The sequence below is a fragment of the Lactuca virosa genome, chromosome 5 (assembly GCF_052849685.1).
Source record: "Lactuca virosa cultivar CGN04683 chromosome 5, Lactuca_virosa_CGN04683_v6, whole genome shotgun sequence".
Classification (NCBI taxonomy): Eukaryota; Viridiplantae; Streptophyta; class Magnoliopsida; order Asterales; family Asteraceae; genus Lactuca; species Lactuca virosa.
Window position 1 is genome coordinate 312,612,669 of NC_136430.1, and position 25,702 is coordinate 312,638,370.

Genomic DNA, 25,702 nt, shown 5'->3' on the forward strand with positions numbered 1-25,702 from the left:
ATGGCAGGCCCTTGTGCTGCCAGGTGGCAAGAAAGTAAGATTGAGTTCAGTCCATATGAGTTTCGATAAGAACACTTACACCATAAACAATCTAAGTGTCATAAGGTTTCTCTCCGATTCATGAAAATGATGGTGAGGAAATGCTTTCACTAAGTAGATTTTAGGTAGATAGCAAGTGTGATATTTGCATTCTCAAAGTCGTTAGTGGAGCGTGTGTGGTTAACCGACACACTAACATGGACTTGTGAGGAACGGAAAAGGTCTGAACAATTGAGACTATGATTACGGCATCCTTTTTCATAGTTCTGAAATTGTTTAGACACACATGTGTGCTATCTAAGGGAAAGGTGTATGATCCTGATAAAGTTTTATCAAAGCATCTCATATCAGAAATTTGAACTTTGGTAAGAAAGTCAATACAGTAATGATTTCTAGAAGTCCAGCTGATTTCTGAGTACATGTCAAAGCCAGTGGGAGCATAAGTGTTATGCTAATAATTGTCATGCTAGTGGGAGCATGATAATTATGATTAGTATTGCAAGACAGCAATGTTAATTATAGAAAACAAAAGTTTCAATTCGTGAAGTTGCAGGGGTTGACAAGTTGTTTTGCTATAATTAAGGGAGAGGAAATTATACTTCATTTCAATTCTAAAAGCTTAGATTGAGGTTTTAATCATATTTAGTAGGATATATATGAATTTTGTGTTGGAATGGCTCAACATAAGGAAATTCTATATATGGGTCCATTATTTGCGTTCTAAAATTCGATTATGATTACGACATCCCTTTTCATAATCTGAATTATGAGAACTTGGCAAATAGATACATAAATATTATAGCAAAAGACTGATCTAGTATCATGTCTTTATGTGAGACATCATGAATCATATCCCATATGCTTCAGATATAGGATCGATTGCATGTGCTATAATATTCATCCGTTTTAAATTTTCCAAATGCTCAAGGCATTAAGAAGGGAAAATTCTAGAATTGGAAATGACTAAAATGATTAAGCAATTGTCGAGGACAATCTAAGGTTTACCAAAGATTGGTTGCTCAGGGACAGTTGGAAGTATAGTGTTAATTTTGGAAGGACCATATTGACATATTCTGAAAAGAGGCAACTCTTGTTCATAAGTGATAGTCAAAATGGGAATATGGAAATGTTTCCACAGGTGGAAATTATTCAATCTGTGTAAGATTAGAAAAACTTAATGCAAGAAGGATATTTCCATGGAGTTGATATCCATTGGAATACTCTGTAATGTTTGTTGACAAGTCTTTGTGGCTTTGTGCATAATCATTACAAGAGGATCAATGCATATAAGTTTATAATCTAACAGATTTTGGTAAATGGCAGGATTTGGAATTCTTGCATTTGTGGTAAGGAATTGGGATTGTGAAATGAGAATCATTGGAATTATGTTCAATCGATCTATTTCATAGAGTAAAGATCATAGACAAACTTAGTGTGCATACTTGATGTAAGGCATAACTAATGTTTAGACAAACATAATGTGCATACTTGGTGTATGGCATGACTAGTGTTTAGAAAACATAGTGTACATGCTTGGAGCATGGGACAACTATTGGTTTAATTCAAGTATAACGTTGATAGTTGAAACAATATACAATGAATAATGGGTAATCAATATGGTGATAAATAAAAGGTGTTTTATTTATATTCATAAGTTCTGAGACCATATTGGATTCGATTATTCTTGTGTTTCACTTTGCATGTTTTGACTTCCAGAATAACTAGGTCGTTCTTCCTGAATGACTAAGTTATTCAAACCATCCACAGTCGGTCATATGTTGGAAGTAGATATGAATCAAGACTGTCATGTGTTGGCTTGTAGAGGTATAAGATGTTGGACAAAGCGATGCTACAACACTCATGAGTGCTCATAAGTTCTGAGTATTGGATTCAACCCACACTCATTTGACTCACTTCATGGATTTTATCACGAGTGATCATGAGACGATAATATCTTATATTCTTCAAACCTAGAGATATGAGTTGTTACTATGAGTTGGTTGTACATTGATTGCGCGAAAACGCATTGGTAACTCGATGTTATAAAACGTGCCTTTGTGTATGATTCAACAAGTAGTAGAACAAGCCATATTAGTCGAAGTTTATCCATTCCTTTTACCTTCGGGATAAAAGCGATATCTGTGGGCCCCTCAATGATTTAGCGATGACACATGTGAGTGCTTGGTCAAGCCAGGACTGATTTGATTTGTTCAATCAGTCAGTCATCATGAATCGGAAATCAGGAAACAACAAATGGACAGAGAGAATAATTTATAAATCCATGTCTCAGTCTATATGATATCTAGAATGGAGTAATATATGATCACTTATCTAATGGACAAGTCATTGACGAGATCATAGTACAGTTACAACGTCAGAGTTTGACAGCGGCTTAAAGAGCTACGATTGCCAGTCGGTTCTTGAAGTCATACTCAATAATAGTTTTAGACTTATCCAAGTGGGAGACTGTTGGATTAGTGTCTAAGTCCATAACTATATTTGGTATGTACTTGACCCGATTGGCATGGTCCATTTGGGTTGCATGACATCATGCATTTGGATAGACTAAAATGAGAGAAATAACACTTAAGGTTTACTAATATATTATAAGTTCTAATATATTAATAAGATTATTTAATTATTATTGATCAAGAATTAATTAAGTGATCAAAAGGAGACTAATTAAATATATGGGTTGATTGTGTAAATCATCCATACTTGTATAGTGGGCTAATGCTCCATGGATTATCAAGTTGGGCTAAAACCCATAGGATGCTCCATGGTGTTTTTGTACCCATGGATCATGGAAATGAAAGGCCATGACAATTAGGGTTTACATGGTGTAACCCTAATTGTGACACACTATATAAGCATCTTATTCTTCCCAAAATGGGCAACCATGAGAGAACTATGTGTGGATGGTGAGGGCTAGCCGATTTCATGAAGTGGTTCATTTCTCTCTAAGTTATTCTAAGTGTATTTGATGTTGTGTGAACCATTTGAGGTGTCACACTTGGGGCACTCGGCTCTTAAGCATCAAGGAATCAAGCTACATAAAAAGGTATGTCTTCTAACTTGTTTTATTACCCATGTATCAAAGATTGTATGCTAGATAGGGTAATACCTTGGAATATTCATATTTGCATGTATAATAGAGAAAACATAGATCCAAGGTATTTAGGGTTGCATGTACACTTAGGAGTGTTATAATGCTCAAAACCCAACATTTACCACTTGTTGAATTCTCCTACAACAACAACTATCACGCTAGCATTAAAGTTGCACCCTTTGAAGCTCTCTATGGCCGTAAGTGCAGATCCCCTCTGTGTTGAGCTGAAGTGGGTGATACACAACTAGCAAAGAACCAAGTACCTAATAGTACTCTAACCAGTCCTGAGATCATTCGTAAAACCACAGATCAGATTGTCCAAATCCGGGAACGATTGAAAGCTTCTCGAGATAGACATAAGAGTTATGCGGATAAACGACGAAAACCCTTCGAATTCCAGGTTGGTGACCGCGTCTTGTTGAAGGTCTCACCCTGGAAAGGAATGATACGTTTTGGTAAACGTGGCAAACTGAATCCAAGGTACATTGGACCATTCCAGATCATTGCAAGAATTGGTCGGGTTGCTTACAGACTCAATCTACCGCATGAATTCGATAACATTCATCCCGTATTTCATGTCTCAAATCTAAAGAATTGTTTGTCCGACGAGACTCTTGTTATCCCACTCGATGAAATCGAGATAAACGAGAGTCTCAATTTCGTAGAAGAACCGGTAGAAATCCTAGACAGGGAAGTAAAGAGAACTAAACAAAGTCGTATCCCGATATTGAAGGTTTTGTTTGAATGCAAAACGAGGACCTGAATTCACTTGGGTGCAAGAAGATCAGATGAAACAGAAATATCCCCATCTCTTTCCCTAGTCTTCTGTATCTGTATAATCTTAAATTTCGGGACAAAATTCCCTCTAACGGGGGGATGATGTGACAACCCGAAATTGCTTTCCCTTTTTCGGGCTGCTCCTCAAGCCTGCGAGTGCCGATCTTCGCTTGGGCCGACTCCGAGGCTCTACCATGGCTTTTCATTGGTTTCTCCCAGGGGCCTTTATCGTATCGCGCGCATCTTCCAGCCATCGGGGGAGGCCCCGAGTACATAGACGGGGGGGGGGGGGGGGGGTCCTGGGGATGAAAGTACATTCCCTCGTGTTCTGGAACTCCTTATAAAAGTCAAACTTCTCATTTTGATCTATCTTATATTAAGTAGATTATGTATAAAAATTTGGTTTAAAAGCCTTTAATTCAAATGTGTTGTGTGTTTAAGAAGGAAAAACTTTTAGAACCGAGAACCCTCGCATCTTTTCCTTCTTTTCTCTTTACTTCAGACCGCAAACATACCTCGGACCGCCGACACTTCGGGCCGCAAACGGTTCACGACCGTGAACTCCCCTCGCAGCCGTGAACTAGCCTCGGACCGTGAACCCGAGGATCTTATCTCCTCGGGATGTGTTTACGGCCGTACACTCTTATGTATATATACAAGTATGACTAATTTTTCCTCCATTTTACACACTCCAACCGCAAACTCTCTCATTCTCTCTCAAGTATCAAAGGCCGAAAACCCCCTCTCTCCTCAAGAACATGTAAAATTCGCTTGAATTCAACTTAGAATCTGGTAAGAAGCACACTTTGATCTCGTAATCAGCCTACAAACACTTTCAATCTTCCTACCTTTGGGTCGTAAACTCAAGAACACCAAGTGTTCTTGGGCCGTGAACCCTTCTTCTGGCCGTAAACTCCAATCAGCTTCCATTTTTGCTTCTAACACTCTCATTTGTAAGTTAAACTTACAGATTGGTTCATTTCCTTATCATATTTGTGATTATATTCACTAAAAATATACATATATTACATGAAATGCTTATAGGACTCGGGATATAACTCGTGGAAATAACATCCTATATTGAACCTCCAATCGAATCACTCACAAAAGGTGAGTTCATACCCCTACATTTTTATGATTTTTAACTGTTTTAGGGGGGAATACAAGTGAAACACAATGAAAATTGTGTTAATATCTAAAATGCTTTTAAATGTCTTTTAAGTTTTTAAATTGTTATAATTATTAAAAATTACATATTTATATATGTGTAAATTATATAGTTTGGATTCAAAAGATTTAGAATATATAATTTGACCCCATTTCCTGTTCCTTGTTTGGTTGTGGGCTTGGGGTAAAGTTATTTAATCAAAGGTCTAATTAATCACAATTATATAAATATTACATTTATATAAATATAAAAGGGTTTTCAAACTGTTTTGTACTATTTGGTACAAACAGTGAACTTCATGGAATAACTGTATTACCAATTCTTACCAACAGTTAAACTATAATAGGTATAGTTTAGAGAACTCATTCATTGGTTTTAAATTTCCAATCACATAACAGAAAACAAATAGAGTACTTAATGGAAAACGAGTAGAAAACATTCTTCAGAAAACAATCAGAAAACAACCATATAAACTATATCTTATGAAACTGACCTACTGAGTATTTATTACAAAATAACTTGTCAGTATTCTATACATAATCATCAATATAGCATTTGTGAGGCAACCTTTATGTATTTTTATAAGTATCACTAGAGTCTCGTGGAGAGAGAGCGTGACACTTGTGTATAGATCTATACGGGATTGACAATCCCGCACCAGAGCTGCTTGCAACAGCTAGGTCGGCAGACATGTGGTGACAAATGTCCTACCAATTGCGACGCCTGAAGAACGTCGTGTTCAGGCAATCATAGGTCATCTAGTATGGTTATAATAAATCACATTTTGATATTGAATAAAATGATTAGTGTATGAATAAGAAAAACTTCATATAGCTTTATCTTTATAAAACTATAACACAGTATTTGACAAGTATAAATACGAAATACTATTTTTGTATAGGAAAACTCCTTTCTCTATGGTTTTATGTAAACTAAATTACATTTTTACCACTTAAGAACACATAAACTTTCATTCTTTTGCTTACCGTATATTACAACAAAAAATATAAGATTTTATGGGAAAAACGTGTTTCCTTTATCAAAGAATGAGAAAACGGATTTGAGTTATAAACATGCTTATGAACTCACCAACTTAATTGTTGACATTTTTTTTAAAACTACTTGTATTCTCAGAGAAACAGTAATACAGGTACAGCCACCGCTTTTGAGAAGACGGAGCTCTTTAAACTCATGTCTTTTGAACTTATACTTTTAGTGTCATGAATATTATGTTTTGAACACAGATGTAAAACTTGTAACTTTGTAAATACAATGGTTGTTGTTGTACTTTGATTACTATTATGCATTGTTGTGATACTAAACATGACGTCCTCCGCCCCCGAACGTTTCCGCCGTTCTGGTTTGGGGGTGTGACAAAAAAGAAAAAAATCGAGTTGGATAGTGTCTCGCACGCTGGGTGTACGTCCTGCATACGCTAGGCGTACGCCCTATAGAGCAAATCGTGGTGTTTCCAATCGAAGTCCAGTCCAGATTCAAGCAAAAGGGCATGTTCTAAAGGTATTGTTCGATGCAATTATTCATTATCAAACACCAATTTCATGTAAAATTGAACACAAATCAAGAATAGCATAAACCCTAGATTTTTAATTTCGCACAGTGCAGCAAAATGCTTGAAATTAAACACAAATTTAAGTAAAAGGGTTAACGAGAATCATACCTTAGTGTCAAATTTAGCAAATGACGTAGAAAAATTAGATCTTTTGTGAAGTAGAACCGACACAGACGAGAGGTATTGAAAAATATTTGAAGGTGAAAAAGAAATCAAGAAAGAACACTTAAACCTGGTCGATGAGGTACGTTGGGCGTACAGGTCTTGTACGTGGGGCGTGCTCGATTAAGCCACACTTCCGAAGTCGCAACTTCTTTTCTGTACGCAAAGCGTACAAAAATTTACGTTCGGCGTAATTTTGTGATGATTTTTTTTTCTTTTTGTGAATTTTATTATTTCTTCAATCAAATTCCATTGGGCATTTTAGTATAATTAAATTTTGCACAAAACAACAGCAAAAAACCTCCGATAAATGACACAATATCAAAGAAAGTAAAAAATAAAATAAAACTAAAAATTAAAACAAATAACGAATAATCAAACAAACCAAATCAATTGAAAACCGTTCCCCGACAACGGCACCAAAAACTTGATGTGTATTTTTAAATATATATAATAATTGCTCAAGTTTTAAATTTATAAAACTGATTTTATCTCAATCGGACTAATAAACACACTAGGCAGTGTACCTAACCGTGCAATAGTATAGTTGTGGTAAGACAATGTGTCGAACACAAGGGGAACGGTGGTGAATTAATTTGGATTTGTTGATCATAGGTTACACAAATCACAAAAAAACAATAAAGAAGGGTTAATTCAGAATTAAATCTCAAATAAACAACTAAACAACAAAATCTTGATAAACTGACTAAAGACAAATCTCTTTAGGTACTTTGGTTTAGACAAATTACATCTCAAAATACTGGCTAACGACTAGGTACAATGGATATTTATTCATTATTCACAGATTTCTAATATGAGTAGCATCATGATCAGACTACTAATCCTTTGATTTTAACACAACTATTAATTCAGTGATCAAGTAAACAAACAATCATGAAAATCAGTATTTAGTTCGTATCAAGCAAGATTTTATCGTTATTAATCCTAATGATCATAGGAATTAAATCATGCATAGAATGATCATCTACTCATGAACACATATTAAAGTTCACCACTTTATTTCCTAACCCTAGGTTTTGATCCAACTCTAGTCATAATTACCAATTATCATGGACAACTATGATTCAAATTAACACAGTCAGAATGATCATCTAAACTCTATTAATTCAGCAATAGGGAACAATGTAAAAATCTTTAACACATATGGATCTTGCAATTAAACTTAACAAAATAAATTAAACAAGAATATGCAATCCAAATAGCAATTAATCCATAATCTTAAAAGATTCATCAAATCATAAACACAAAGCAAAAGGTTTTAACACCCAAATAAGAAATTAAACACACAATGGAATCATAGTGGAATGCTGATCATGATTAGAATAACAAACTATATGATTCCTGGCATGAATCCGCTTTCTAATCCTTCACATCTTTGCTCTTGTCAGCTTAACGGCCTTCTGGCCGCCTCTAGACCCTCAAAATGGCAAAAGAAGTGTTTCTTGTCGACCAAGGAAGTATAAAAGTCGCAATGTCCAATTAGGTTCACCCATGATCGCAATATATAGCTTTTTAGATTGACTTCCGTATGTTGGGCGTAAAGTGTAAATGTGCGTGTTTTGATCCGAAACCACCCAGCCCTGGGCGTACCCCTCATTATGCTGGGTGTAATGGGCTTTTTCAGCCACTTTTTCGCTTTTCGAAATCCAACTCCAATTCCAGTCTTTTCTCTTCCTTTCTGTTTAGCAACAAAGTATACCAGTAAAATATAAATTTAAGCATTATAAGTACCTTTTAGTTCTAAATAGCATAAAAACGTAGTATAAAATAATAAGAAAACATCATAAATATATGCATAAAATAGACGTTATCACTTCCGTTGCCTAAATATCATGTTTTTGAAAGTAATTTTGAATAAAACCCAACAATTGGTATCGAGAGCCACCTTGCAAGTTTGGTTAAATTTTTTTGATTTTTGGAAATCTTAGTTTTTAGAGAATATGGATAACTTGGTTTTATATAAAAACAAGTTCATACATATTTTCTATGACAACTTTATAATTGTTATTTTTTTATGTGACAAAAGTTTCATGCATCTTTTGTCATTTAAAGTTGTCTTAGAAAAACAAAGGTTATTTAATGTGTATGTTGATATCTATAATGTGCATAAACTAGCCAAGTACCATTGTGTTTATTGTGTTGTTGTGTTTTTTATTTTTATTATAAAAATGGTTGTAATAATTTATTTATTCATATGGTATGTAATAATTTAAATAGATTAGTTTTTTTGGTTTATTTTTTGTAAATAATAGATTAGTTGTTATAAATAATTTATTTGTACAAAAATGTTACAAGAAATGAAGTTAGATCCATTTTTTGAAGACCAAAGAGCAGTTTTCGAGATTAAGAGCATGCTGAAAGTTAGTGACAGTTTCTGAAAAGTGTCACTAATGCTGTTTCTTAAGGGTTGTTGGATTTTGCAAGCAATGAGTGCTTTCTCAAGTGGGAGCTTCTACAACAACATTACAAGAAGATTTTTTGGTCCCTTAAAATTTCCCTTTAGGAATGGACTTGACATTTTTTGTGTTGGCTCACAAAAAATGTCATTAGTTGGTTATGTTTATTTTTATACATATTTGTGTTATTTATTTTATGCAATTATTATGTGTGGTTGATAAATTAGTTTTTCAAATGCTAAAATAATTTTTGGACAAAATAAACATCACATGGAGTTTGGTTTTCAAAATTTATAATGTGGAGATAAGATGTAACAAGTTATTGTTTTAAAATAAAATCCGGTTTTATAGAAACGTTAATAACGTCAAATTTTGAAATACTCAAATATAAGTTTTAAAATTGTGATTTTTGTAACTTATACAAAATCCAAACATATAAGTAATAAAAGGAAGTTTTAATAAAGATATAAAAGCTTCAAAATGCACTCAACCTTAATACTGGTTATTAAAATTGAATCGCGTCAAATTATATAAAAACTAGTTTTTTATATAGAACCTTTAAAAGTGATTTTTTTTTAAAATTGGTACCATGGTTTATTATATGGATGTAATAACCCTTATATCATATGTTTTTAAAACTAAAATTATAAAACATATAAAAAGACCATTTTTAAACCTCAAATTTATGTAATCCATCTTGAAAAACACTTGCACATCTCTTGTATGCACTAGTGGGATAAATGTCACTTAACCGCTTAGTGTTATCTTTTGATGGCAGTGTGTCTTCGTGATTTCTATAACCAAGTTATAGGCCGATTACACATGTTTTTCAAATTGGATGATTTGATCGAAAATCTTTTGTGATAAAGGTCACCTAAGCAAGAGAGTTCGGAGGCATATATGAGATCAAACATGTCTAATAAAATTTGTTATTAGCGATCCCATAAATCTAGGAATTATATAGTAAGATATAATTGATAATCGATATCTACTTGGTTGGATTCAAATAAATGGGATAAATGTCACCTAACCATTTATTGGTCTTGCAACTTGGATCATAGACTTTGATAATTAATGTTTTTGGAAACTAAAAGGGTATTAATTATTAAAGAGTTTAAATATTGAAAATACTAAACGAATTTTGTTAAAATTTTGTAGTTAAATAATCCATTCTCATTACCATGAATTCTCGTTTTTCTGTAATGACTTAATGAAATAATATGAATAGGTTCATGTCTTAAGAGACAATCTCGTGAGAGATATGAAATTGTATACACTTAAAGGTCTTGTACTAAACTATTTCCTTTGAGCAATAAACCTGAACATGATACCTAGTAAAGGAATCACTGTGATGCTAAAGATGTTTCTAACATCAAACTAGGAATAGTACAAGCGCCAAAAAGAGTCACATTGTGTGATCTAGTAGGCCCATGTTTTATAGACTGAACACATTTAAGCCCAATAAACCAATAAGGCCCACATAGATGGATATTGTTTCTTTTATGGAGAAACTGGACACTGGAAGAGGATCTCCTCCTCTTATCTGGAAAGGAAGTCTGGAAGAGACTAGTACTTCAGGTATCTACTAGATAGAACTCATACTTTTCATGTAACACTTAGGTTCTTGGTACTTAAATGTTAATCTAATATTTGTAATTGGCTTGCAGATATTTACAGAAGAGTAACCAGCTAAGCACAATTAAGTTGGAACTACACTCTCGGAGTTTAGTTTATTAATTATGCTAGGAACATAATTTACTTGTAATATAAAACAATGTTTGTTTTGGAACAATGTATGTTTTAGTTTAGCTTGTCTAAATATATGTCTCAGTTTAATTTCTGAATGATTGACAATTTACTTAAATCATTTTTCATAACGATCACCTTCATATTCAGAATTAATTAAAATTCTTTTTAATGAGACTCGATCTCTTAATAAGAATTATAAAGTAAATATCAATATTTTATAAATAACAAGTTCTGTATGTAAAATACTTTTGGCTTAAACTTGTTTTAAATCAAACTTATCTTTGACATTGTTATCTTTATTATATAAGTGACATTCACATATTCCAACTTCAAGAAAGGGATCCTCGAAGGCAAATAATGTAGTTTATTTGACATGTTTATATCTTATTTCTATATAAAAGATTCCTAATGATATTTTTACTATGTAGTAGAGAAAATAATTATTAAGGAACTATACACTATGGTGTATGACTTCCTTTCTAATGAATGTCTAGGAATTAGCAAAAGATACCAAATCAACTTTATTAATAACTATAATAGTTATAAATTATATTTTACATGTTAAAACATAATTGTGAAATCGTTTTTTAAGTTTTCCAATATAAGTTGAGATACAAACCGGTAAGAACTATCTAAGGCCTTAATGATAATAAATGATGAATTAAATCTTACTTAGTATGATTTACTTTCTAATCGGTAGAAATGTCCTCCTTTTATTTCCTTGGGATAATACCTAGAACACTATCAATTGTACCTCGAGTACAAGCACCAACTAACAAGTAGATATAACATTTTCTTCATAATTTTTTTTATGGAAATGCTCCATCCCTATCTTACTTAAATGTTTTATGGATTTAAAGACTATGTTTGACTAGAGCTTTTAAACCCCAAATCTACTAAATACATATTACATAATACTCAAAATGTGGCTTAGATTATTATATGCAAATCCACCAAGAATAATTTCTCTTATTCCACTGATAGTTGAGTTAGCAGAAAGCAAGCTTCTAATGACAAAGCAAGTGGGATGTACATGGAACTTGAAGCAGCTCAAGAACCATTACCTGATGTAGTAATAGTTGGCACTAGTTTTAACAAATGATTGTTAAACTTGAATAATAGCTATTCATAATCACAAATTGTTCACATTAGTGGTAGAAATCATCTATGACTTGAGAAATGTGGAATCTATCATTGATGAGCTTTTATTGATGGTTTCTGGCAAATCCATCAAATACCAAGATGTTGTGTCAAATATCGAATCTAATTAATGACTTAGAGTCATGAACATGAAATGTAATCCATGTATGATAATCAAGTATGGTCTTGATTGAACTTCCTCTCTATAGCAAGGCTAGAAGGAGTAAGTGATTCTTTTAAAAAGAATACATTACATGGATAACTATACCAATATCATTGACTATGGTCCTTATCATACTCATGACATTAACCATGATCAAACCTTTTTCACAAGTAGCTATGATTAGACCAACAAGGATATTGTTTACTATAAATTCATATTCTTAACATGAGATATAACAAATAGATGTCAAGAAAGACCGCTTTTCTTAATAGACATCTACTATAAGATGTCTATATAGATTAGCCTAGATGTTTTCTTAATCCATGTTATCCTAACAAAATATGTACAGCTTGAGATCCACTTGTGGATATAAAGCAAACATCTCAATTTTGCAATCATCATTTTAATGTAAACCACAAGGTATGTTTTTATATCAAAATGAATAGAACATGTGTGTTTAATAAAAACTAGTGGGAGCATAGTGACATTCCCAATATTGTATGAGTGAGACATACTTAATCATAAGAAATTACATTCTGACCATGCCATGCCTTTTTCACCTTGACTCGGAATGTGTTTCTAAAAAGAAATACTTAGGAAGAACAAGATACATTCTTGGAATGTAAAATATATAGGGATAGATAAAATGAATATTAAAAGTTTTATATCTCTATGTATATATGGACAATATCTTGAAAGGGATCAAGACACAAAATTCCTTTGGAGGAATCTTAGCATTGTCATGTCACACTGATTTTGAGCTAGTATCAAAAGGAACCTAGCTTATAGGTTTGAACTAGCTGAAATGATTTATATTCTATTTGCTTGGCAAAAAGAATCCATCATTTAAGCCATATTATGCATAAGACCTGGTATATAATCATGCTATGAGCACATCATAATATACATGGTTAAGTCACCAGATGACTATAAGAACATTCTAAGAGTACTTTAGAAGAAGTAGAAGAATGTCTATGAGATAATTAGTTTAGAATAAAATCTTCATGTAAAGAGGTGAAAAAGATTCTGATTTCTAAACAAATATGTATAATTATGAATTACAATTGGATTATGACTTCGTTGTGGGATGAAGAGTAAGTTTAGTTGGAATCAGATCCAAGCAAAAAAAATGACACAATCTACTACAAAATAAGAATACACTACTTTAGAAGTTGAAATCTAATATGATTTGGATGAACGAGTTTATTGAAAAGGTATGCTGATTTCTGCCATTCAAGGATCACATAGAAATCTTTATGACTTCGTGAGTATACTTAATCGAGCTAAGAGACTCTATGTCACAAAAGAACACGAACCATATACTCCAATATATTTAACTATACCTAGAGTAAAGTCAAATATGGAGATGATAGTATTCGCAGAATTCACACACATTAAGTTTAGTGAAACCCATTAATAAAGACTTTCTTCTAAGATAAGTATGAGTGGTTACACTGCCGCTGTAAGACTTATTATTCTAGAAATGAGATTTTGATTTGGATTTGGTATTTGGATATTGTAACATTGTAACAACAACTATTATGTAATGTTTTTGATATAATGGGATCATAACATCAATACTTTGTTGTGTTCTATATTAACATGTTTAATCCATGAATAATCTTATTATTCTAAAAGTTCATAGTCGGTAATAATTGTAGGATAAATTATGAAGTAAGACTAATATGAATTGGATTGGTGGATTTTCACCGGATGAAGGTAGGCAATGGGTTGTAACCAAGTTTCATAGGCACTTGTCAGACAACTAGTATTGAAATGACCCGCATCAAGATCATCTCATGGATCGCTATCATGAATGATTCTTGATTAAAAGGTACTATCTTTGTATCCTTAACACATGAGATACATAGAGAGACTTAAGTGTAGGGAGTACTGTGCTTAGATATGGTCAAATGTTGGTCCTTAACCAGACAGTTATAAAATCCATTTTCAGGTATGGTATAAACTATGCAAGAGGCTTATGTAGTCAAGATGATATTTGTTTCTCTTATGTGTTGAGAGTTAAACATACAAGGCGCCTTACCAAAAGTGGAACACCATATGAGATTGATTGTGATCTGTATCTCATGTTCAACATCATGTCTGTGACAAATGGATAACTGATAAACTTACATTATACACCAATTGTAACTTGGAGCTTTTTGGGAATTGGGCGTTAATAGAATGACACAAAGTCGTATGTTGATGGGGACAGTGAAATGTTGCTAGACGTTCACCACTATCTATATCAGTCTAATATGAATCTTGCGTAAGTGGGAGATTGAAGGATCTTGTATGCTCAAGAATCATATTAAAGTGATATTGCTAATTAACATATGATACTAATGGGTCACACTAACAACAAATTGATATAGTTGATTATTTGTTAGAAATTGATTTTAATAAATATTCAATAAAATCTTATAATTAAACTGGAAATTATTTATGTCAATGAAATAATAACTTTCATTAGCAAGTAAGATTACATAATTCATATGGTATGAATTAATAAATCATGCACAACATTTTGGACTAGATAAATTCTTTTTTCTTTTACCAAAAAGTTAAAGTTTATATTTTATAAACTTGGTTTATAAAATATAAAAGTTTTGTCTTCTTTTCCCTTTCTTATTTTATAAATTATGGAAGAAAATGGATGACATTGGTTTTTTATTAGTTTAATCAAAAGCATGGCTTGTCTTAAAGGTATGAGAGACAAACTAGCTTTAGGGACATAAATGCTTAACTAGTTAAGAACTTGTGTGTATTAGATGTGCTTTTAAGAAATGCTTTTATCCTCTTTCTTCCTTTGCTAGTTGAAACCGAAACATGCATAGTGTGTGTATACTCTCTGTATTTTGTTCATTCCTTGAAGATTACTTGCATATTTCTTTGCTCTCTTGACGTTCATATTGGTTAAGAATTTCAAGCTTAAGAGTTAAGAGTTTTGCACTAGCATATACATCAAGTTGAATCATTGTTGGTGTATCTTAAGTTCATAATTCTTCATCAACTTCCAAGCCTCCTAAGAGGACCCAAAAAACTACAAAGTTTGTTATTTATTAATCTCTTTTTTGGTTGCTGTTTAAATTTTTCTACAACTTGCAAGATGATCATTGGTAGGTATAGTTTTGTTTTATGTTAATCAAAATTATCAAGTCTTTCGTTGCCAAAATATCATGTTTTTGAAACTAATTTTGAAAAAAAAAACCCAACATGTGTGTCCAACGTACAAATATACATCCATTCCCTTGGCCGTTGATTATTATGATTTCCGACGCTCACGATTAGTTCCCTAGTTCCTTGTTAATTCATATATATATATATATATATATATATATATATATATATATATATATATATATATATATATACAGTGAGGTTCAATAGAGAACCATAATTAATCAATAAACCAAAAAACCAATCGTGAGCGTCGGAAATCATAACGATCAACGGCCAAGGAAATAAATGTACACTTTTACATTGGACGCACACACACCGGATTTTACCAAAAAATCCATCATTTACAAAAAAACCCACCAATTTTTTTCGTTTAAAATTTTTTTTAGGTTATGTTTTAATAAAAAAAACCGAATATACCGTTGTTCACGATTTTTTGTCATCTTTCCATAGATATCCATGATGATATATAAAAAACGAACTTTTTTTTTTCGAAAAAAACCCACTTAATTTCCTTAATGAAAAAAATTAAGGTCTATTTTTTATAGAAAAAAAATTAATAAATATATCAAAATTCATATTTTTTGTACTTTTTAAACATAGATTCATATTCATGTTAAAAAAAACGATATTTCTGTTTAGATTCATATTGTAAACCTGTTCAGATTCACATTGTGAACCTCCTCAGATTCACAGTGTGCATAATAATAAGTCAGATTCACAGTGTGAATCTGAACTGATCGCAGTTTTTTCACATTGTGAATGTTAAAATTTGAAAGATTTACAGTTTAGATTCACAGTGTGAATCTACACTAATCGAGGTTTTTTTTTTTTTTTGTTTTTTTTTTTTGTGAACCTTCTCAGATTCACAGTGTGCATAATAGTAATTCAAATTCACAATGTGAATCTGAACTTGTCGATATTTTTCATATTGTGAATGTTAAAAATTGAAATATTTTCAGTTTAGATTCACAGTGTGAATCTACACTGTTCGAGGTTTTTTTTTTTTTTTTTTTTTTTTTTTTAATCGGTGTTGATGTTTATTAATAGAATACAAAAAATTAATATTTTTGGTATAATTAGTTTTTTTTTTAATAAAAATAAACTTAAATATTGAAAAAACTAAGAAAATTAAGTGAGTTTTTTTCGAAAAAAAAGTTTGTTTTTTATATATCATCATGGATCTCTATGGAAAGAGGACGAAAAATCGTGAACAACGGTATATTCGGTTTTTTTTTCGATAAAAAACTTGGCCTAAAAAAAATTTTAAATGAAAAAAATGAAGTGAGTTTTATTATAATCCGGTACATGTGCGTCCATTATAAAATTTTACAACCTTCTTTTTCCCGTTGATCGCTTTAAATTCCAACGCTTTGGATTGGTTCATTGATTAATAATGGTTATCTGTTAAACTTTTCCATATATATATATATATATATATATATATATATATATATATATATATATATATATATATATATATATATATATGAAAGTGAAAGAGGTAGTAGGTCAAGTTAGGATATCAATGAAAACATTTTTTCAACTTTAAAATAGTATTATGTATGTTTGATAATTTTGCTATCATCTACAAGTGTCCCAGTTGATTGGACCTCGATCATCACAAATACTATTATATATACATGTCAGTATGTTATAAAATAAAATCAAAAATCAAAAACTCATAAAATATAGACTTTGTTTGGTGGTTGTATCCTAAAAACACAAACAATAATCATACATACTTGCATATTTCGATGATTGGTGTAATAAATGCAAGACTAAAATAATAAAGAGAAATTAAATATGAGAAAAAAAAAAAACAAAATAATGGCGTGTAAATATTTTCTTATCATGACCACGCGCTAACGATTAACTATTAAGACGGAGCCATTGCAGTTGAATTTTTATATCGCTATCTTAATACAAAATCAAGTAATTTGGAATCTTGTGAGGTGTAATCTGAAAAGTTGACTAATTATTATTTTTTAAAGTTAAATATAAACAAATTACATGATTGGCGAGACAAGAATGATAACAAGTTCACTCATAAATATATACATTTAATATTGGAAAAAATACGAATCTACCCATAATGTTTAATTACTTATCAAAACATAGCCAAGAAAAACATGTTAGCCAAAAATAGCCTACAAAAGAGTAGGTGGGTTACAGTTGACTACGGTCAACGCTTGAAATCTACTTTTTCGTGGTAATGGACTACTGTTTTACAGCCTGTTTATTTTTTCGTGACTCATTAGCCCAAAGTATATAAGGTTTAATTTTTCAGATTAGGTCATTTTTCACTATTATTTTGTTGGTTTGGCTACTTTTTTCTCTCAATGGAGCACCCGAAAACAACCAGGTTTGTCTACTTTTAATCAAAATTTTACCGTGTTCTTGATTAGGAGTAATTTTTGTATATGAGGTTAAGTTTTTTTTTTTGAAAAAAATTGAAAAAAATAAAAATAAAACCGTAGGTTTCATACGAAACCTACGTTATGCAACATGATCGGAATTGTATATATGTTATTACTTCATGATTTTTTTTCATAAAACTCAAAAAAAAAAAAAAAAAAAAAAATTATGAAATCGTAGGTTTTTTGGAAACCTACAGTTTTTTTTTCGGGTTTTTTATTAAATTTTTTTTAACCAATAAACATTTGTTTATATTGTCGATTCCATGTTTCCATTTTGTGATAAAGTATGTTATTTTCTATGTCTCGATTATAGCATACAATAGCAATGTAATATCCATTTGAAGAAGTTTCTATGTTTATAATGGGTAGATACTTTGAAGTATAATGTATTGATAAAATAACATTGTATTTTTGTAGTTTTAGGTTTGTTATAAAATATGTTATTGTCACACCATTTTCAAAGTACAATGCTATATTTGGTATACTATTAGTATAAAAAATACAAAAAATGTTGTCAATTAATTTCCTTTGGTATTTTATACAAAGTAAATAGAATATATGAAAGGAATGATTAAGTGTTATATTGTGTGATTTGTCTACTTCTTTAACACTGTTTTTCATTTATAAACCTTATTTAACCTTAATGTTTATTTACTTTTGTAGCTTCCAAACAAAAGGATGATGTGTAACATATCTGTCAAAGCTTCATGTCATAAGTTGCATGAAGTTTTGAGTGGTTTGAACGGACCAGTGCGATAGATTGTTTCAACAACTAGCTTCGGTTACTTGTTGGACCTACCAGCTCAGTCCGGAGACGGACTTCTTATTCATGGGTTGTTACTGCATATGTTGCGTCCTACTGTTGAAACGGACGCAACTGAGCGTCTACATTTTAGGTTTTCTAGACGTACATTATCCTTTGGGCCCGAGGACTTGTATTGTGTCCGGACTATACATCGGCCGGTGTCCTAGATCAAGGATCGAATTTTCAACAATGTATTGTCATTTCAAACAGTAGATTTGTCGTTTCAAACAGTATCTCCGTGTAAGGTATCTGACAATTGGACTACTCTTTGACATTATTTGACTACAGTTTCATAGGCTTTGACTACTGCTTTGTAGCCTGCATAATGTATTGTCATTTCCAACAGTAGATTTGTCGTTTAAACAGTATCTCCGTGTAAGGTATCTGACAATTGGACTATTCTTTGACATTGTTTGAATACGGTTTCATAGACTTTGACTACTGCTTTGTAGCCTGCATAATGTAGTTTCAAACAGTACTTATGGGAATCCACCTAATTGTTGGTCAGTCTTTTTTCTTATTTAAGTACTCCTTTAAAATTAAACAAACTAACAAACAAATTTAAAATATGGCCTCCAATAAAACAACTTCTTCCAATGCAGTTGCTCCGTCCAATACTCCACATCCATGGACGATAAGAGAGGTAATTGTGGTAATATGATGTTGGATGAACGTTTACGAGGATGTAACAACCATGGTTAACCCTGATTGCTTTGAAGGTGATGAATGGACCCGCATAACAGCTATGTTTAACCTCTCGTTGGGAGAAGGAAAACACTGAACACAAGCAGATATTGTTGGTAAGTGGATGGATTTAAAGGAAAAAATCACATGGTTCAATCGATGGTATCATCATCTTAAAAATAATTATCGTTATCCAAACAACGTCGAAGATCTTTTAGAAATTGTTAAAGATCATTACATTTTGGAGCACGAGGGAAGTCACTTCGAGTATGAGGATGCTTGGATTCTAGTTAAAAATAACAAATATTTCATGTAGAAGGCTCTTATATGTGAAATGTCTTATGTAATGTTTGCTACTGGTGTATCTCGTTTTCTATAATGTTTTATGTTTGTGTTTTATTTTTCATGGAATAAAGTAGATAATAAGTGGGGTACTAGATTTAATTAATAATGTCAGAAGTGAAATTTAATACAAGCAATACAAATTACAAATACAGGAATTCATTACTTTCCTACATTAATCTAAGGACAATTTAAATCAAATGGGTTGTCGAAATCAAAAGTACGGTACACGCTTTCCTTCTGTGACCCGCTTCCGGATGCCAATTCATCAGTCATTATGCCCTTTTGTGTCGATTCCCCCCCCCCCCCCGATCCGCTCCCCGATCCCCTACCCGTACAATCGTTCCTCGTGTGTTTAAATTGACCGTATGTAGAACATTCTTGTCGTATGGGACGCTCACCTTGCGATGGAACACGACCAGTGTTTCTTGGCCTACCCGGCTGACGTCTCTCCATTATGGGTGGCTTCACAATCATCTAATCATCGGGGATCTCCCACTCAGATGGACTTGGTAAGGGCTTCACAGACTCCTTGTAAGTTTTCCTCAGTGTCTCTGTAAAGTAAGCTTTTAAAGCAAATTCCGAACAGTCTTCGTAACGGTTCATTGTGAGCACTTTTATGACATGGCTACAAGGTAAGCCATCTATTTTCCACCGCCCACGTGTACAGGTTCTTTGTTGGAAATCAACAATGACACTTTTGTGAGTAGAGCTTTTCACTTCAAATCTACTATTTGAGATAGGGTACACCATCCAATTATTACAAGCATTCTTATTTGCTTGTATAATCGTTTCAGCCCATGGGGTGAGTGTTGTTTTTGCTTCAGCTAAAAAAAATAGACATAAGTTCATAATATCATATGAGTAGTAAAATAACATTTCAAGTACTATTATATATAAAATATTAGTACCTGTAAAATTACGTTTCTGAAAACTCCATTGTTGCATTGTTGCACGGAAATACTCAATCAACATCAATATTGGCATCTTTCTTGCAAATCTTGACATTAAATTTATCGACTCTGCACTATTTGATGTCATAAGAAAATACCGATTCCCAGGAAAATGTGCCCTGGCCCATCTTTCTGGATTGATGTTTTATAGGTATTCCTATACACGATCATTTACCTTTTTAATTTTTTTTTCATCCCATTATCGAATTTTTTAATAGTATAGGCTTTGCATTTCTCCCAAAATAATACGTGTATTGTATCGCTGCTTCCAAATTTTGCTGAAATGTTGAAATACAAATGGATACCACATATTCCATGATGTGCGTGAGGAAATATATTTGCAATTGACGTCGCTATGGATGGAGCCCTATCAAATATGAATGTAAGGTCTTCCACGTTGCCTATACATTCATGTAGTTTTCGAAGGAACCAGTACCATGTCTCCGTACATTCACTTTTGCGTATGGCATAAGCAACATGCATGATTTGGTTTTGACCGTCCATTGTCATTGCGAGCAACATCGTACCCCTGAATTCACCCTTTAGGTGACCACCATCAATTATTAGGGTCGGCCTACAATATTTGATGAATGCTTGTACCTAAAATTATTTTTGATTGCATTAACAAATACCAATTAGGATTCATATGTTATATTTGTTATAAAAAATTATCACTGCTTACCGAGCAACCTAGCGCGATATACACGAACTCAAACCGATCATCATCGTCTGTTCTTATCTGAGTAACAGTTCCTGGATTATGCTTGACCAAGTTGTGCAGATACGCTGGTAGTTTGGTGAATGAATGCTCTTTGGTACCTCTTAACATCAACAACACATATTGTTTTGCCCGTCATGCCTGTTGGTATGAGATATTGATTGGAAATTTCGAATTGATGTCCCTCACAACTTCATTACCCCGATAAACTCTATTATAATCTCCGGCCAATACTTCAGCGATAAAGTGGCCGAGTACCTTTTTCTTTGATTGTCGATGATTAGACTCCAAGTTTGTTGCACAACATGTGTGTTGGTCAACAAATTTTGTGACTTGGAAAGCAGTAGTCAATTTGATTCCCCTTGCCCTAACCATCCAAGAACAAGTTTCTACCAAACAAACCACCTCGAACCTTTCTTTGCTCGATTTGGTAGTCTTATACTGCTTACCTTGTTCCATGCATTGTCTTCCAATTGCAAGCTTGAACAACTCTTTGTTATCAAAAATGTCTAAAACCTTAATCTCTTCATTTATATCCACCCTATGACATGGAATGTTCACATCATCGTTTACAGGACACGAAGGCAATGGGGGCATACCATGAAACATGGTATCTGAATAAATAAGTTTAGGTTCATCATCAAATTCTTCTCCGTTAGAATCACTCTCTAGGCCTGATATATCCAACTTGTCACAATCCGCAAACTCGCCATATCCTTTTAGTTCACCATCATGCAAAAATAGAACTTCTTGTTTTCCAGATTCATTACCAACCTTATTCACCACGTCTAGTGTTTTTTTTGGTCAAAGTAATGATTTACACCAACATCATTAACATATGTACCAACATCATTATCACCGATATACTTATAATTCTCTGGTGTAACATACATAATCGGTTCTGGCACTACACTTACATTTTCAGCGACACTATGATATTGACTTTTACTTGAACTTTTAAAATTACCTATTGGGTTGTTGCTCCCTTTTCCACTTGATAAATTAGCTGCAGATGCCTTTCCTCTATCATCCGCTTCGTTACGCCAAACGCCTTCTTCAACCACCACATAGACAGACACAAATTTATCTCCAACGACATTTATTACCTTGATCAGATTTCTAATATCACGATCATAAACAATACCACAATAATAGAGTTGTTCTGGATGTTGATAAGCCAGACTGACTTTTGATTCTTCGGGAAGACCCATCTTGCACTTCACCAAATGAACAAATTCGGTGAACGTGGTGGTTTCGTAAAATTCAACACCTAAATAAAACATTCTCGGATTATATCCCGGTGGCCAAACATATGATAATTGGGAATTAACAAACTCCCATCTTCCATCCGTAATGAGCAATACGAAATACTCGTTACAACTCATTATGTTAATTTTGAGAATAAAGAAGCTAGAGAAGAAAAAACTTTCCCAATTATAAAATAACTCCACAAATATGTAATTCTTAATATATATAGTAGGTTCAAAACAGTAGTCGACTCTGACAAAACAGTAGTCAAGTTTAACAAAAAAATAGTTAAATTTAGCAACAAAGTAGTTAAATTTAGCAAAAAAGTAGTCAAATTTACCCAAAAAGTAGTCAAGATTACAAATAAAATTAGTCAACAAATTCTAAAAAGTAATCTACATTTTAGCAAAATTTTTTTATTAATTGTTAAAAAACTATTTTATATTTTACAATTTTTTTTAACAAAATAATTGTAAAAAAACAACTCTTCATTTTATAAACAATCTTTTTAATCAAAATAATTCTCAAAAAAATGCTATCTATTAAAAAAAATTAAAACGTAGCTTTTTTGACAAAACCGTAGATTAAACCCCAAAACCGTAGATTAAAAAAAAACCGTATATTTTCCCAAAACCGTAGGCTACGGTTTGGGAAACCGTAGCTTATACAGAGCAAACCGTAGGTTATAGCAAAACCTACAGTTTTATATCTTGAAAATGAAAAAAAAAATTATACAAAACACGAAACAGTAGACAAATTAGCGAAACAGTAGACGAATCTAAATACCTACGGTTTCGTGGGCTATTTTGGGACAATTCCTAATTTTTGGCTAAAAATTGTTAATCACTTCCTTAATTTGACTAGATTAGTAATTAACCGTTTAATATTTCCATTAATTGTTTAGCTCTACAGTCTACATTAATCTTGAACATAAACCAAATAATAAATCAATCTTTTTAATCTGTCAAAAAGCACTGTAGTTTATTTGTACGTCTATAAAATTAAAACGTATACAGATTCTATATTGTGTCAATCGACATTAACGCTTTGTTTTCGAGTTTTTTTATTATAAATTCAATAAAGGAAAAGGAAGGAAAATTTTGACAGAAAGAAAGGGAGGGGAAGGAAAATATTCATTATTCCGTATTCCCGAGTTTGAAGGAAATGAAAGGAAAATTTTAAGTTTTTGTGTTCCCGAGTTAGGAGGAAAGAAAAATTTAAAATTTTCTTTCCCTCACTTTCTTCCCAAATCCGCCCAATTTAGAAGGAAAATATGGCTCCAAAATTCTTTCCCTCCCCTCACTTTCCTTCTATTAATGAAACTTGGGAAAACAATATCTTCTTTCGACATCCCTTACTTTCTCTCCGTATCCATCCATATCCCTCTTCAAGTAAAACTCGGGAACAAAGTATAAGTGATCACCACCACACATGGCTAAATAGAGTAGAATAAAAAAATGTACAAAATAATGCATAATCTCAACCATAATTAGGTGGACACGTTCAATTAAGAGACGTAATTAGGTACGCTTAAACAAGCGCATTCTAAATTCTTTTTTGAACGCTAAATTTGATAAATGTAGCAATTAACCAGAAAAAGACAAACAATTACAAATAAATCAGAGAGCTATGATACGATTGAGTTTTATAATCAAGCAACACAATTAACTTAAAGTTTGAAGTTTCTACACCCAATAAAAACATACGTAGCAATTACGTCAAAAATTGTATCCCGATGCTGTTTTTGGCAGTTGAACAATACCGAGTTTCTGTACCTCCATATGACTCAAAAAGTCACACTCACCACTTTCCAACATATACATACGTCTAACAGCACCTCCCCCCCCCAAACATGCGCGCGTGCAGTCCGAATGGGAGAGCGAGAATGAACGTTCAAACTGGATCTCTGAAGTAAAAAAAAAGAGAAGACGAAAGTCCTTTGGTGAAGATATCAACATATTGAGATGAAGACGAGACATGAAGAACCCGAATTTTCCCCGGGGCAACTATGTCGCGCACAAAATGAATGTCGATCTCAATATGTTTTGTATGTTGGTGCTGCATTGGATGATGAACTTCGTAACATCACCATTGGAGACTCCTCAATCATGAAGTATTGCACTCGTATCAAGTCTATATCTTATTTGCTTGCTAATATCGGTGCTCTGGCTCTCGAATGCAACCTTGTTATTTATGCAATCAATGGTCTGTCACCAAAATATGCTCATGTTGTCAGCACTATTCACCATCAAAAGTCGTTTCCTACACTCCTTGAAATGCATTCAATACTTACTCTTGAAGAAAGGTCTATGATCAAAGATCACAACCGCCTTGTGCAAGCTACTCACAGTGACAACCCATCTTCTCCCACAGTTCTCAATGCTTAACATCAAAATCGACCAACAAATTTCCCTTTTAATAACTCTGACAGTCGAGGAGGTAGCCGGAATCACTGTGGCGGCAGGGGCGGACAAAATGACGGCAGAGGCGTTGGTCGGCAGGGCAGGTCCGAGAGTGGTGGTGGTTTCGCTCGAGGTCAGCTGACTTGGGGAAGTTAGTACCCATGGCAGACGCTGATGCCACACATGCAACAACAACAGCAGCTTGGACAACTACCATTTCCTTCGAATCAGCAGGCCCCATGGCCCAATCCGTCAGCTCGCCCATCTCATCCATTGAGTAACTCCAATGCAACCTAACAACAAGCCCTTTTTACTATGGCTTTACAGTCTAACGGGCATCCCAATGGTTGGCAATGGTTCCAATATCCACCAAATTTGGAACAACCAACTGCTTTACCACAAGTCTTCAACACTATGAGCCTTCAAGACCCAGGCAACGCTGATTGGTATATGGACACCAGAGCAACCGCCCATCTTCATGCTGATATAGGTAGTCTTAAGTCTTTTAGCAATAAATGTATTGAATCTAATCTGTATGTTCTTGTAGGAGATGGCACCCGAATTCCTGTCACCAAAATTGATCATTTTACTCTTATTTTAAATCCCTTTTTTTAATCTTATACTTAAAAACATCCTTATTACACCTCAAATCATTA

The 25,702-nt window shown here is 33.0% G+C and overlaps 1 protein-coding gene across 1 annotated transcript; it reads left to right on the forward strand.

The window, feature by feature from the left end:
- The first annotated feature begins 24,608 nt into the window (after positions 1-24,608).
- Positions 24,609-25,031, forward strand: LOC145113080 (uncharacterized). The gene has a single exon (XM_079049177.1). The coding sequence runs from the start codon at positions 24,609-24,611 to the stop codon at positions 25,029-25,031; it is 423 nt and encodes a 140-aa protein (XP_078905303.1).
- Positions 25,032-25,702: the final 671 nt, after the last annotated feature.

What these genes read in the sequence shown, in the direction of transcription:
- LOC145113080 (XM_079049177.1), top strand. Translation starts at nt 24,609, where the DNA reads ATGAAGACGAGACATGAAGAACCCGAATTTTCCCCGGGGCAACTATGT.